This window comes from Alosa pseudoharengus, unplaced genomic scaffold, assembly GCF_046254945.1.
Source record: "Alosa pseudoharengus isolate Yale_2024_CS ecotype anadromous, Long Island Sound unplaced genomic scaffold, YU_APseudo_1.1 YU_APseudo_1.1_scf_6, whole genome shotgun sequence".
NCBI lineage: Eukaryota > Metazoa > Chordata > Actinopteri > Clupeiformes > Clupeidae > Alosa > Alosa pseudoharengus.
The window spans coordinates 28,636,334-28,650,084 of record NW_027468848.1 but is presented as its reverse complement, the minus strand read 5'-3'; the positions used below and the strand labels follow the sequence as shown (position 1 = coordinate 28,650,084).

General features: G+C 46.0%; 1 protein-coding gene across 3 annotated transcripts in view; it reads left to right on the top strand.

Annotated features, from left to right (window-relative positions):
* parp8 (poly (ADP-ribose) polymerase family, member 8) overlaps positions 1 to 13,751 on the top strand; it is a 46,874-nt gene that overhangs the window by 12,121 nt on the left and 21,002 nt on the right. For all 3 annotated transcript variants that reach the window (XM_076270433.1, XM_076270432.1, XM_076270434.1), the window contains exons 5-11: positions 1,500 to 1,570; positions 2,713 to 2,781; positions 6,366 to 6,460; positions 11,078 to 11,138; positions 11,701 to 11,791; positions 12,954 to 13,020; positions 13,394 to 13,522. In XM_076270433.1, coding sequence (XP_076126548.1) covers positions 1,500 to 1,570; positions 2,713 to 2,781; positions 6,366 to 6,460; positions 11,078 to 11,138; positions 11,701 to 11,791; positions 12,954 to 13,020; positions 13,394 to 13,522 — 583 coding nt within the window. The remainder of the gene's footprint in view (positions 1 to 1,499; positions 1,571 to 2,712; positions 2,782 to 6,365; positions 6,461 to 11,077; positions 11,139 to 11,700; positions 11,792 to 12,953; positions 13,021 to 13,393; positions 13,523 to 13,751) is intronic.

Genomic DNA, 13,751 nt, shown 5'->3' with positions numbered 1-13,751 from the left:
GGCCCACGACTTTGACTGAAATGTTTTGTTCCCTGAATTCAGACCTTGAATATCGACAGTGAAGTGTGAGGGTGTGCTTTCATGCTTCAATTAACCTGCTTTTCTCCTGTCCTCAAATTGTCTAGCAGAGGTTCTCAACCTTTTTGGGCACACCAAAGGTCAAACCAAAACGCCAAGGCACGCCGACTTATGGCTAATGATTATGTTGAACGTCACAAACATTATTATAAGCCATAACAGCCGGGTCTTCAGTCTTCATATGCCCATATTTTGTTCCGGGTCTTCAGTCTTCATATGCCCAGATTTTGTTCCATACAAATGAGTGTTGAAGAGCTGAAAAAGAAAGGCAAGTTATAACGTTGTTCACAGTCTGGGAAAGGAGATTTTATGCAATTGCTCAACAAGGGTAAGGGTCCAATTCTGTTTTCACTCCTCAGCTGTTGCTGGATGGCTAAATCTAGCAATTGCAACATACCCTAACACCAGTAAGTAGTAAAGTATTGTGGCAGGCCTGCCTAGAATGAGTCATAAGACGGATCCCAGTTTCCCATCATACAATCAAACTGAGAAGGTAGCCTACTAAAGACCATATTTTTTAGTAAGAAGCTGTGTCATTGATGCATTTAGAAACACCTCTCTAGACAAAAACCTAGACAAAGCCTAGACAAAAACACGGTGGATTCCTTAAAATTCCACAGCACATTTGTGTCCCTCGGCACCTCTGTTGACAACCATAGGTCTATTAGTATAACTTCAAACTTTCAACCAAACCCTTATTAGATATGATAGAAAGTAATATATCTTGACAAGCCTAATGGGGAGAATGAGAACCTTTTCATTCCTCTTTCAAGAATTGAATGATGAGGAGTCTAGCCATGTTTTAATGGGCAATAGTCGACAGTGTTTATTAGCAGCAAATGCCCCGTGATTTCTCCTAATCCCCGCTAACAATAATCAGATACACTTGGATATATTTAGGACTAGTGAAAGTGTTGGCAGGGCAGGCCAGTTGGATGAGCCTGCTTGTGTCATGCTCTGGGCCTGGGGTATATGCAATCCCCTCCTCATGGTTTTTCCATCTTATTTTTTATATATTTATTTTTCTCTGCACCTTTTTTTCCTGGAGCTCTAAACCGACCGCTCTAATCTGTAAACAATGCCTTTGCTGGTGTGATTTTTTCTCTCTTTCTGGCTCTCTCTCTCTGGCTCTCTGTTTCTCTCTCTCTCTGTCTCTCTCGTTCTCTCTTTCTCTCTCTCTCTCACTGTCAAAGCCACATGTCAGCAATTGCTCTCAGTCTAGACTAAAAAGCTTTTTTCTCCCCAACTTTCTTTCATTTCTCAGCCACTGAAATGTTGGATGTGTGGGTTAGGCCATGCTCTACTGTGCTTTTGCTCAGCCGTACTATATGCTGTGCTGCTGCAGACGAGGTGACTGCATGTAAATGATCTCCCCTCTATGCGCCGCTGCGACTTATTATTGCTGTCTCTCTTCCACACAGAAATCAGATTCAGTAACGATGCCACCAGCTGCCTCTCCAACAGATCAAAGCTCCAGATTGACAAAAGCCCGGTAAGCGTTATGGTCACGGTCAGTGTGCAGTGTCTTGTCCCGGAGAATCCCGGCGCCACATCGGACACATCAGGAATGAATGACAGTGTGAAAGGTTCTGTGAAGAGTAACGGACTCTCTGCAGTGACACATCTGACCCACATCTGGGCCACTGGTGTTTCAGAGTCCCCTCTTAGGGGGGGATCACATTAGCCAGTGGCAAGCGGCAGGTTTCCTATTGTTCTCTGTGGTTCGGGAGCGGAACGGTGGCAACGCTGGCGTAGCGCTAGCGCTGAGCTAGCTGAGCGTTGAACGTAATCGTATTTAATTGACAAACCATTTGTGTTGCTTAGAACGAGAAAAAATGATGGTCTGAGCGTTGCATTAAGTTTGCCGCTGCCGCTTGCCACTGGCTGATGTGATCCCCGCCCTTAGTGCAGGTCTTTGTGCTCACTGTGTTATCAGCATCCAAATGGACACTAGTGTGAAGGATGTGATTGACCAGGTGACTCAATACTGAAACATCTTTGGCATGGGACGGTGGTGGCCCCAGAGGCTGGGGAGTTGTTCAGTAATTGGAAGGATGCTGGAGCCTGTCTCCACTTGAACCTTCCAAAGTGTCCTTGAGCTGGACTCTGAACACCAAACGGCTCCCGATGTGGCCACTGGTCTGTGTAGAAATGGATGAATGAGAGGCATTACTTTTTAAAGTGCTTTGCGTCCTCAGAGGAGAACCGTTTACCATTTTTACCATGGGAAAAGGTCAATTGTTTGCATTCATATTTGCATATCTAAAGGGTAAATTAATGTAACACAATCTGTCGAAACACGAGCCATGGTGTTTACTGTACTTTCAGTGTGTTTTTCATTTTGTGAGCCGATGAATCATAGAAGGGCTTATCATCTCGGTGTTTACAACATAAACATCCAGTGAGTGAGCAAACATGCACAGACAACAGCAGCTGTGAGGGCAGAGGGGGCAGATTTCTTTCCGCAGCCACTTTGGCGACATGCTTAACTGTTTAAACTGTTTGTGTTTGCTTCATTTGGTTACCAAAGTTGTGTATCTGAAAAGCACAGTACGGTCAACATTCAAAGGCATTGTAATGCCACAAAACCTCAGCAAGCTATAAAGCGTTGCTAATTTGGACTTTCTCTTTCAGTGTCCCTATGCCATAGAGGAGGACTCTGAGGGCGACAATGACTCAGAGGAGTTCTACTATGGCGGTCAGGTACTGTATTTCCTCTTTATCGTCACAGACATTCATATATTTCTTTTCGAAAGCGTATGGCGTAAAAGCCATCCTCAGTCCTCAAATGGTGATATATTTTTCTCAAACACTCCTAGGCTTCATCCTTCATTTCAGCCTGTTCCCAAAGTTAATGGTGAATGTAGATCTACTGTACGCAGAACTTTGAGTTAACTCAATTATTTTTTTGGGTGGTGTCTCTGCAGTGACTGCTGCTCAGTTTTAAAAGGCGGTACTTAATCTCTCTCTCTCTCTCTCTCTCTCTCTCTCACTCTCTCTTTACTTTCTTTTACAAGTGCACACCATGAGCACTCAATCTAGACAGACCATCCCACACCCCACGCACTAAAGTCTAGACAGAGCCAACCCATCCCCTTTCTTCAGGCATTGTGCCCTGTGTGTCTGCCCATATTTTTCTGAGGTGAATTCTCTCTGATTGAAGGTGCCCACTGATTCAAAAGGCTCGGGGTGGGGGGCGGAGTGGGCATAAAAAGAAAGTGCCCCACCTTGCTGTAGCACTTGAGAATGCAGAGCTGGGATCTTTGGACGTTCAGTCTTCAGGTTTGTATTAATTATAGCGACAGTAAAACAAGTGAATGCCATTAAAAAGAGGAGAAGAGAGAGCATCTGAGAGAGAGAAAGCGTTTGAGAGAGAGAGACAGAGAGAGAGAGACAGAGAGAGAGACATTTCCCTCTCTGCGCAGCTTCTCGTTTGATGGGGGAGAGTTATGTGGCAATTTATCACTGGGAGGGAGCGCAGGGGAAGGCTTCCATCATAACAGCCCAGGCGTCCGCGCCAACGCGGGTGCCTCTCCGTTAAATGAGTCGTGTGGCCGGCGTGGGGATAGTTACGGTGGCGGCGGCGGTGGCTCCATTAGTGGTAGGCCTGAACTCGTCGTGCCCTCCCCGGACGCGTGCTCGGGGGCGTGGGGCGCCCTGCCGTGACTGATTAGCGTGCCAGCTCCTAGATGATGATGCATGGCGGTCGGGCGCTCTGCTGGCCGCTGTCGGTGCCACTGCGTGGCAGTCAATCACTGTAATGTGCCCATTACCCACTGACATGCACTCTGTTGTTCTGCAAGTGTTGGATTATTGGAAAGTGCTACTGGGGGGGGGCGGGGGGGGGCTGGTACAGGGTGTTGTGTATGCCATGAGTATTCTAGAACATTCCTTTGGAACATTTGTTGCTTCCACTTTATTTTGATCTTTTGACAGCATGTTGACAGTGAGAAATGCAGTTAGGGATAATAGTTTGTTAGTTCAACACTGTGACTGAGGGTTGTATAGGGTGAAGGGTGGGGGTTAGGGTCAGCTTATTAAAATCAACTCACTTATGTTGACAGAAAGAAGAGCACAAGGTGATTTAATGATTGTTTATAGCGTAGGGGAAATGAGCTCTCCAACAGAAGTGGGGGTCTTTTTGGAGGTCCTTTTGGGGGAAATATGGCGGTTTTAAGAGAGCTGTGGCTTTCAAAAATGCTTTGTCATAAGTGCTATTGTTTTGTTCTCATTTTAGGTCGGTTGGTCACTTTGACACTAAAATTGTACTCCTACTTCATGACATTGTATGATATCTGTCACAACCATGGATAATGTAAGGTGCCAGGGTTGATATCACTTTGTTGTTTGTTTTGTGTCAAATGCCATTGGCGTCATTGATCAGGGTAGCTTGGATGTCCCCTGACTCTGCCACTGTTACTGTATGATTATCTATCCTCTGCTGTTGCGTACTTAAAGCAACACTAAAGCACTTTTCCTCTGTTGCACACACGCTATTTGTTTATCCAGCACCGGCTTTGCAAATAACGATATCCACAGACACGGTAGAGTATGTTTGATGATTTCATGAAAGTATGATGTATTGCGACATCAGAAGCAAGTCAAATTTGTAGTTTCTTATGTCTCATTCCATTGAACTGACCCGGTTTGGCAAACTTACAGTACATAGTGTGGTTATACATTACATTACATTTAGCAGACACTTATTGACCAAAGTGACATATGTCAGCTATATTACAAGGGATCACATTGTCCCCAGAGCAACTTGGGGTTAAGTGCCTTGCTCAAGGGCACAGTGGTGGAAGCCGGGAATTGAACCCACAACTTTCAGGCTACTGCACGCTAGCCCAGCTCCTTAACCACTACACTACAACTACTCCCATTTATAGCCGATAGAGGGCTGCGAAGCAAATGCAGAAGTGCCGTTCACCCTGTTACGATTTTGGAAACATTATTTTAAGGTACAAAAAACTCTTTGGTGTTGCTTTAAACCATGGTTAATTCTGTGTCAAGTCAGAGACGCAATTTCTGTAGTGCATTGTGCTTCATATGTGCCTCTCTCTTGTATACAGGCAAATTAAATTCTTCATTTTGATTGTACTTCTCAGTGACTGGATCTTGTGTCTCACTTTGGTATGCCATATTTTTACCAACAAACGGCAAGTGGAGTTGAACGGAAGTTCACAAATATTTAAAATAGAAAGGTGTTTGTGTCTTGGACGTTTTTATATATGAGCCATTACCTGCTCATTTGTGCGTGAAGCGCTGTGAGGAGTTATATATTATCCATATTTTCCTGGATATTGATGTGGTCGGCGAGACAGAGTACAAAGAGATGAGTTTGTAGCCGTTGGAGGTTATTTATGCAATTTGTGCACTACCCTCGAAGTTGGTGCTTTGGTCTTCCTGACAAGTGTTTTTGAAATTGTGATTACAGGATAGGCACCCAGAGAACTGCAGGAGAGATATGCTATCTCTTCATTTTTATTTTTTTGTGGGAGTTATCTTGACAGACAAATAAAAAGTGTTTTGGTCGTTCCGACTCTGTTTAAGAAGCCATTTTTTAATCCCAGCTGCCTATATTCAAACGCCATCCTGACAGCTTTAGGGATTCACTGCCGACGAAGCTCAGACAGATCCTCTGATTACTAATTTTTGCAGACACCTCAGAGGACCCCTCTCCCCCAAAATGAAATGAATAAATAAATAAAACGTTCAAATCTCCCTGCCTTCTTCTAATCATCTCCGGGAAGAAAAAAAGTTGCTGATTAAAACAGAGCTCCCCGGACATTTAGGCTCAGAGTGTAGATCGGGAAGCGAAAAAGTGGCTCCATCATTTGCTTAATCTATTTGCTTACTGTATGTGTGCAGGGGAATTTACAAAATGTCCTCAATCACACAAAACCTGCTCTGTAGCAGTTTACCCGCCGATGGAATACAGGCAAATGGGTGCATATTTTGGGGGGGCGGGGGATAGGGTTGGTCATTGTGAATGGCCTTGGTCGTCGTCCTTTTTGGCTTGGGCAGGCATACTCCTAAATAATGGGTTCTTTAGCTTTTCCTGGAGCACCATTTCTCTCCACAAGGACTCATCTAATGGTGCCAGGGACATTTAGCTCCATATGCTGAGCCATCTGCTGGTCTATGTAGAACTATTCAAGGATAAAATAGCATGGAACAAAAAAGACGGAAGGCAGAGCTTTATACTGTGTTCTTGAGGAGGCGTCAAGCTGACCTTGTATGTGTGTGTGTGTATGCGTATGTGTGTGTGTGTTTATCTGTGACAGGTGAGTTATGATGGAGAGCTCCACAAACACCCACAGCTTGAGGCCGACCTGGCAGCGGTGAGAGAGGTGTATGGACATCACGCAGTGTCTCTCAGGTAGGATGCCAGCCAGTTCCCCTTTCAAATAAAACAAGAAAAAAATTAGCCTATTTACTCAAACTCAAAGCTATTGCCAATTTCAGAAGGAAAAACAAAACACATTTACTTGACGATATAAAATGAGTTATGCAACTGAACTAAATTACTAGAAAAAATGGATTCCACCATTTATGTCCAGTCTAAAGAAACAAGTGCCAGGTTATAGAAAAACAGCCGTTGTGGAGAACTTTATGGAAAACTGTCCATTTTAAACACATCACTCGCCCTCCTCCTCTTGCACCACAGACACCTCACCTTCGAGCCTTGTAACCCCTCACATACACATGCCTCGTGCCTCTGAAACGACTCCCCCAGAGGCCACATCTGTAAACTTGCACCCAAAACCTATGGCCAGCCACTAGCTGTCCACCTCACTGTCTGCAAGACATGACCGTTGCTTCATATATTCTCTGCCCATCTTTTCCTCAGTTACTGCAATGCACTGCTGTTACCTCCACAAGACAAGCAGCTGTGTGTGTGTGTGTGTGTGTGTGTGTGTGTGTGTGTGTGTGTGTGTGTGTGTGTGTGTGTGGGTGGGGTGTATGTGTGTGTGTGTGTGTGTGTGTGTATGTGTGTATTTGTGTGCGTGTGCGTGTGCGTGTGCGTGTGTGTGTGTGTGTGTGTGTGTGTGTGTGTGTGTGTGTGTGTGTGTGTGTGTGTATTTGTATGTGTAAGTGTACTATGACTCACTTCCCAGATCTGCTTTAGAGAGCTGAAGGGAAACCATGCTAAAAGCTGAAGAGCTGAACTGATGCAACAGGACTGCCATCACATCTTGAGATCCTGACGAATCTTGCCCGAGCTGAGTGCATTTCAGCCTCAGTCAATCAGGGTTTAGTGTCGGAGGATTTAGGAACCCAGACCCGGGCTTTGCCGTAATCAGCCACAGATGTTCCCTAATTGCATTACAAGGGGCTTGAGGATGAGAGTAAACAGGATTGGCTGTGGCAAGTGCCCGAGGAGGAAGTGATGGGTGTGTTTTTGATTGTGATTGAGGAGGTGCCTGTGCTGGGCTATGGCCTGTCTCCACCTCCCGCGGGCCTGCCGCCATGGGGAACCTGCAGGAGCCAGGAACTAAACAGCAGGAAATAACCTGCTTCCCCTCCCCTGCTCCCACCTGGCCCAGCACAGTGTTTCCCACAGAATTGAATTCCATTTGTGGTGGTTGGTTTGCAGAATTAACTTGAATACAACAGTTTTTAACAAATTAGCACTGCGTGGTTATGATGCTAACCAGATTTAAGCACAATTTAGTACAACCTGGAAAATCATTGTGTGGTGGTCAATGTTGATATTGTGGTGGGCCGCCACAAAAAAAGTCAATGTATGGGAAACACTGCAGCAGGGAGGGATGACAGGGCCCCTACTGTACTGTACATCAGGGAGACGAATGACCGGCAACCCCCAGGGAGCCCACCAAGCCTCCCTGCCCCACAGGCCGGCAGGAAGCCCCGGCTCACCTCCACCAAGGTTGAGGAGGGGTGGGTTGGGGGCGGTGAGTGATTAATGTGCTACAGGGCAACTGGCTGCTCCAAAACACTCATGTGTGTGTCAGCATCCTGCGAAAAAGGGGCAGGGGAGAGAGTGGACGGGGTCCTCTCAAGGTCATGACTACCACGTTAGAGGTCACTCGCCCCTCTCCACGCTCCGTCTCAATCTGCGCTGGTCTATGAACGAGCGAATGATCGACTGGGGGCTATCTGGTATGTGTTGGTGGAGAGTCTCATTCGAATGGCACTCCAATGGCATCTGTGGAGGGCCCCACCTGGAGCGCTACAGTCCGGTAACCCGTAACAGGCAAGCTCCGCTGCAGACCGGTAACCCGTAACAGTCATCCTCCACTCCCTCAGTGCGCGAGCAGACAGGACACCTCAGCCTCTGCTTTGGTTGCTTCTGACGTGGCGATGGTCTAGCAGCCATCTGCAGGCAGAATGACGAGTGTGAGAGTTTCAGTCTATTTATAACCACTCCCAGTTCGCCTATCACAGAAGCATCACTTTGGTCTCAGCACTGCTTGTACTGTATGTGTGTGTGTGTGTGTGTGTGTGTGTGTGTGTGTGTGTCTGGGCTTAGATGTTTGGATCTGTCGATGTTTGCAAATCAGTGATTTTTAGCGTTCCGTGTGGCTACGTCCTTGTGCTGAGAGCAATATAAAATCTGTGTCCCACTTACCATGTATAAAAATACCTGGAGTCAGAGACAGATCCTTTACCCTCTCTCTCCTTTTCTCTCTCTCTCTCTCTTGCTTCCTGGCTGATACAAAAGCGTCATCTCTGAACACCTCATCACTATCTCACACCTTATTCCCCTGTCAAGATCTCTCTCACTTCAACTTCTTGTATTTTTAATGTGTTGCTTTCAACAGAAGGTAGCGCGTCAGTTTTCTTTTCTCAGTTTCCCACCATTGCCAGAAATAAGGTACAGAGGGTTCAGTTCTGCGCTGCGGGTATTAATGCTATGCTAAGTGGCGTTCATTGGCTCAGTACAGGATCACACGGCCTCAGACAGGGCTCAGGGTTCACGAGCCCCAGTGTGGAAAAGTCTCTCTGAGGGCCGGAGGAGAGGATTAGCTGTCTCGAGCGGCCAGGCTTTGCAAATGGGGTAACCATGGCGACAGTTCAACCCAGGGGAGTCAGAGTAGCGATCTGATGACAAGCGGTCAGAATGCCCCTCCGCTGGAACCTTATTGGCAAGTGACCTGCGTCAGAGGTTCATAGCACTGGTGCTGATCTTCTTTCCTATTAGAATCAATGATATCTGCTGTCCCTTTCATGATCATGATTCATGATCACATCATGAAGACCATAGTGGACAGACATGGAGAAATGGACAACTAACAGGCAATATGTCTATATGTCAAAGTAAAGTAACTGTTTTTATCCAAAGTGACACAGACTTGCTACTGCGAGTTCGGGGATTGACCTCAGGCCGACTGATTGTCATGCGGTAATGCTACCACTGCTTCATCATATCTATATACTGTACAACTGCAAACAACAGACACTCAGTATCGCTAAATGCACAGCATCTTAATTCAAACCAGATGACTGGTCTACCCTCTAAAGGCTCTCATCCCCTCTCATCAGGCCCCCTGTGTGAGTGGACTGTGCTCTGGGCATCTGGACAAACAGGAACCACAGCAATCTTCATAACTCAGACTCCGCTGCTGTTGAATGATTTGATTGGCTGTGAACTTCATGACACCGCTCATAAAACAAGGTGTCTCGAGACTTTACGATCTGGGGTTGACCGCATTATCTAAGGGCCACCCCCAGCTTTTGTTATAATATGATCACATGATTTATTTTGCTCTGGTTTTAGATGCAATTGTAGTCCCCTGTACCGAAGATGTTCTCTCAAGGCAGTCCACACTTGTCCACAAGTTGGTTTTGACCAGTTCTGCTGTTCGCGAAACACCCTGGTGGACACAAGCCAGTAGACAAATGTTAGACACATCCCTTGTTTTCTCAGAAGTGAGCAACAAGGGCATTTCTGCAGGCATCTATCTTAAGCTTGGACGGACAGGTGTTTACAGTCTGCATGGCCAGCCTTGGGACCCTCTGATTTGCAGGATAAGCAGCTGCTTGGGGTTGGTCCGTGGGCTGGTGTAAATTTGGGATGATGCAGTGAATCAGTCCAGGGCTTCTGGGAACTTCACGGGCCTCACCCTGCTCTATGATGCTGTGGGTCTTTGGCAGTCCTCTCCACAACTGCAGCTTTACAGCTCCTTAACATAAATTCTGGAGGGCATCCATTCATCATTAGGTTGTCTTTCTGGGTTAGCTGTGACATAGTGTTTTTGAATGTGATTCTGCAAGGATGGTGTCATTGTGTGTGTGTGTGTGTGTGTGTGTGTGTGTGTGTGTGTGTGTGTGTGTGTGTGTGTGTGTGTGTGTGTGTGTGTGTGTGTGTGTGTGTGTGTGTGTGTGTGTGTGTGTGTGTGTGCCCCATGTGTTAACCTCATCAGTATATTGTCTTGGCCCTAGTTCAGGCCCAAAATTGCAAAAGATGCATAAAAAAAAACACGGTAGTGATTGTGTGTGTGTGTGTGTGTGTGTGTGTGTGTGTGTGTGTGTGTGCGCGTGTACGTGTGTGTGTGTATGTGTGTGTACCTGTAGGTGTTAAATGGATGCAGGTGCACCACCTGTCAGAAACAAATCGACAGTTTGGCCAAGAGCTGATGAGCAAAACCAATGCTCCATACCAATGCGCCCTCTCAGTACCATGCTGTTAGCCAATGAAACACACACACACACACACACACACACACACTGCACACCCCCGCTGACACGTAATGCATGTTCCCAGCGTGCCCACGGTGGTGTGTCAGCGTGTGTCGTGATGATGATGTGGATAGTATGCTGCAGAAACGCCGGGTGTTTTACTCCCATCAGCTGTTCGTCTTGGTAAGCGGATGAGTCATCTGGCGCCACCCATCCTCCAAATGTCATGCTCTGTAATAACGACCATAACAAGGCTCCTTTAGACAAAATATCATGTTACTGGCGAAAGGATGACGTTCATAGCATGTTACAAAAAAGGGTGACATTTTACCTCCTTTTCTTCCCCAATCAGGGAATATGGCGCCATTGACGACGTGGACATCGACTTACACATAGATGTCAGCTTCCTGGATGTAAGTGTCATTTGATCGTGTCATAGATATCGTTTGTATAGTGAGGCAGCTGAGGTGAGCTTCATTTGGCAGCTTTGTTTTCGAGTTTTTGCACTAACTGGAGAGAGCATGTGGAGCCTGCCTGGCATGTGCTTGGCGTTAGCGGAACTCATTCCTTTTTGTGAGCCATTTACTCTGCCTCATTAAGGTCTCTGCACACAGGCTTTGCCATGAGTGTTCGATTGCATTAGATTCCATTCTTTTCAACACAACCCTGCACACCAGCTTAGAACTCCACCGTCGCCACCGTCTTGATTGCGAATCAGTTCTATTTTTGTCAGTGCCGTTCAGTAAAATCCATTGTTTATTGAATGCTTGACAGTTTAAAATGTTGGCGCTGGGTTGCATAGGCAAGTGACAGAGAGTGTCGGTGCGGTCATGTCGGCGTCTATACTGTATGCAGAACGCTTTATAGTGTTTATAAGCATCACTCCTTCATCTCATCTCTCTCCATCACTCCCTCCTTCTCTCTCCCTCCCTCCCTCCTTCTCTCTCCCCCTCTCTCTGTTTTCACCATCCCCAGGAGGAGATTGCTCTGGCCTGGGATGTGATCAGGATGGAGCCAGTCATCGTACGCCTACACTGCTCTCTGACTCAGTACCTGAATGGACCAGGTCAGCTTGCTCCCGCACGCATTTACACACCTGCCCTCCCACACACACACCGTCTGTTTTTAGTTTTTTGCATATGCATATACAGTACATGCACATTGCACACATGCTTTCATACGATCAAATATATATACACACATATGCAGATGCACTAATACAGTCACATATGCACACACACACACACACACACACACAGGTGCACACACACAATCTCTCACACCCACACACAGCAGGTAAACAGGACTCCCACGAGGCTTTGGCTGTCTGTCAGTCCTCTGCCAGACTCTCTGAGCTACTCTGCAAACCTGACGCTGGCAGTGCCCTTGGTAGTGGCTTTGCCTCCCCCTGGGGAACGCGCTCATTAAAAGTTTAGAGGATGAAGGAGCTTTGTGTTTTTTTTTCTTTTCTACTTAAATGTTTATCTCAGCTACTTCCCATCAGTTCCCCGTTGACGTTTAATCAATCAAGGTAGTTTGTCTTTTGCACGGCTAATGGACACAACAGTATTTATCTGTGTCAAAGGCCTGATGTAGAGCTGGGGCGGGTTGAGTCGTGACTTCTGTAGCTAGTCTGGCCCAGATGTGGCCATCACCCTTCATATGGTTACATCGCAGCGTTGAGATTATTTTCCCCCTCCACTACTCAGTTGGTACTCCTCTATAGTGTTTTTTGCACACAGAGCCCTAATTTGAATGATGGGCAAATACAAGGCAAAGAGCAAAGTCACTCAATGAGCAAAGTCTTTCGTGCATGAACTAAAAGCTATTGTGTGGTGTGTGGGGGCACTAAACTGAACTACCGATGTATGAGCTTAGGATTTTACTCATTGTATTACATTACATTACATTTACATTTACAAATTACTTTACAAATAGATATTGCCTTATGATTAAATTAGCTTTAGTTACACTTAAGACTGCACTTTACTTGGCCCATTATGTATGTATTAATTCAGATCTGATAGAAATGCTTTTTTTGGTATTACTGTGATGATCATTGATGCATATAGTTAAAGAGACGTGTTACATGAAGCCAAGTCCAGATTTGGAGTGTCTGGTATTGCTATTTGCAGTGGTTAGCTATCAGAGAGTACTCTTGGATGTAGATGTAAAGGCTGTAGTCTCACTTAAACTGAAGTAGCACTCTGGCATCATCTCACTTCTAGTTCCAACCGTGGACGTCTTTCAAGAGTCAAGGAAAGAGCGCTTTGGACTCGGACATCAATTGAAAAAGTAGGTTCCGCTTTTTAAGCCTTTTTATGTTGAAATATGTCTTATTATATTAATGCATAAATGTTTTGTTCTTTATTTACACACAAAAAAACTGTCAAATGTTCAGAGTAGAGTTTTATTGCTGCACCCTGTATTGCTGTGTGTACTGTATTGTGTAAATATGTATTGCACCAGCGATTCCAGCAAAGTTTCTGTCACCTTACCAGTATTTTCTTTATGTGAAAGTGAAGTGAAACAGAGTGAAAAAGAGAGCTATTCGCAGTGCCACTTCCCTTAGATGTGTCCAGTGTTTGATGTAATAGTTGTTTGTGTGTGTGTGTGTGTGTGTGTTTGTGTGTGTGTGTGTGTGTGTGTGTGTGTGTGTCTCCCGCAGGATCATGCAGACGTTTGTCACTCAGCAGTGGAAGCACCAGGGCAAAGAGAAACAGAACTGCCCCCATGGCAAGAAGCCCAGCGATAAGAAGGTCAAGTCTCCGCTGCACATCTTCTCCACCCTTCGCAGGTAAGACCTGACAGGCTGGGAAAAGACAAGAGTGTGGGGGGAGAGAGAGAGAGAGAGAGAGAGAGAGAGAGAGAGAGAGAGAGAGAGAGAGAGAGAGAGAGCAGAGAGAGAGAGAGAGAGAGAGAGAAAGAGAGGACAGAGAGAGAGACAGAGAGAGGGCAAAGAGAGAGAGATAGAAAGAGAGAGAGGGCAAAGAGAGAGAGAGAGAGCAAAGAGAGAGAGAGAGAGA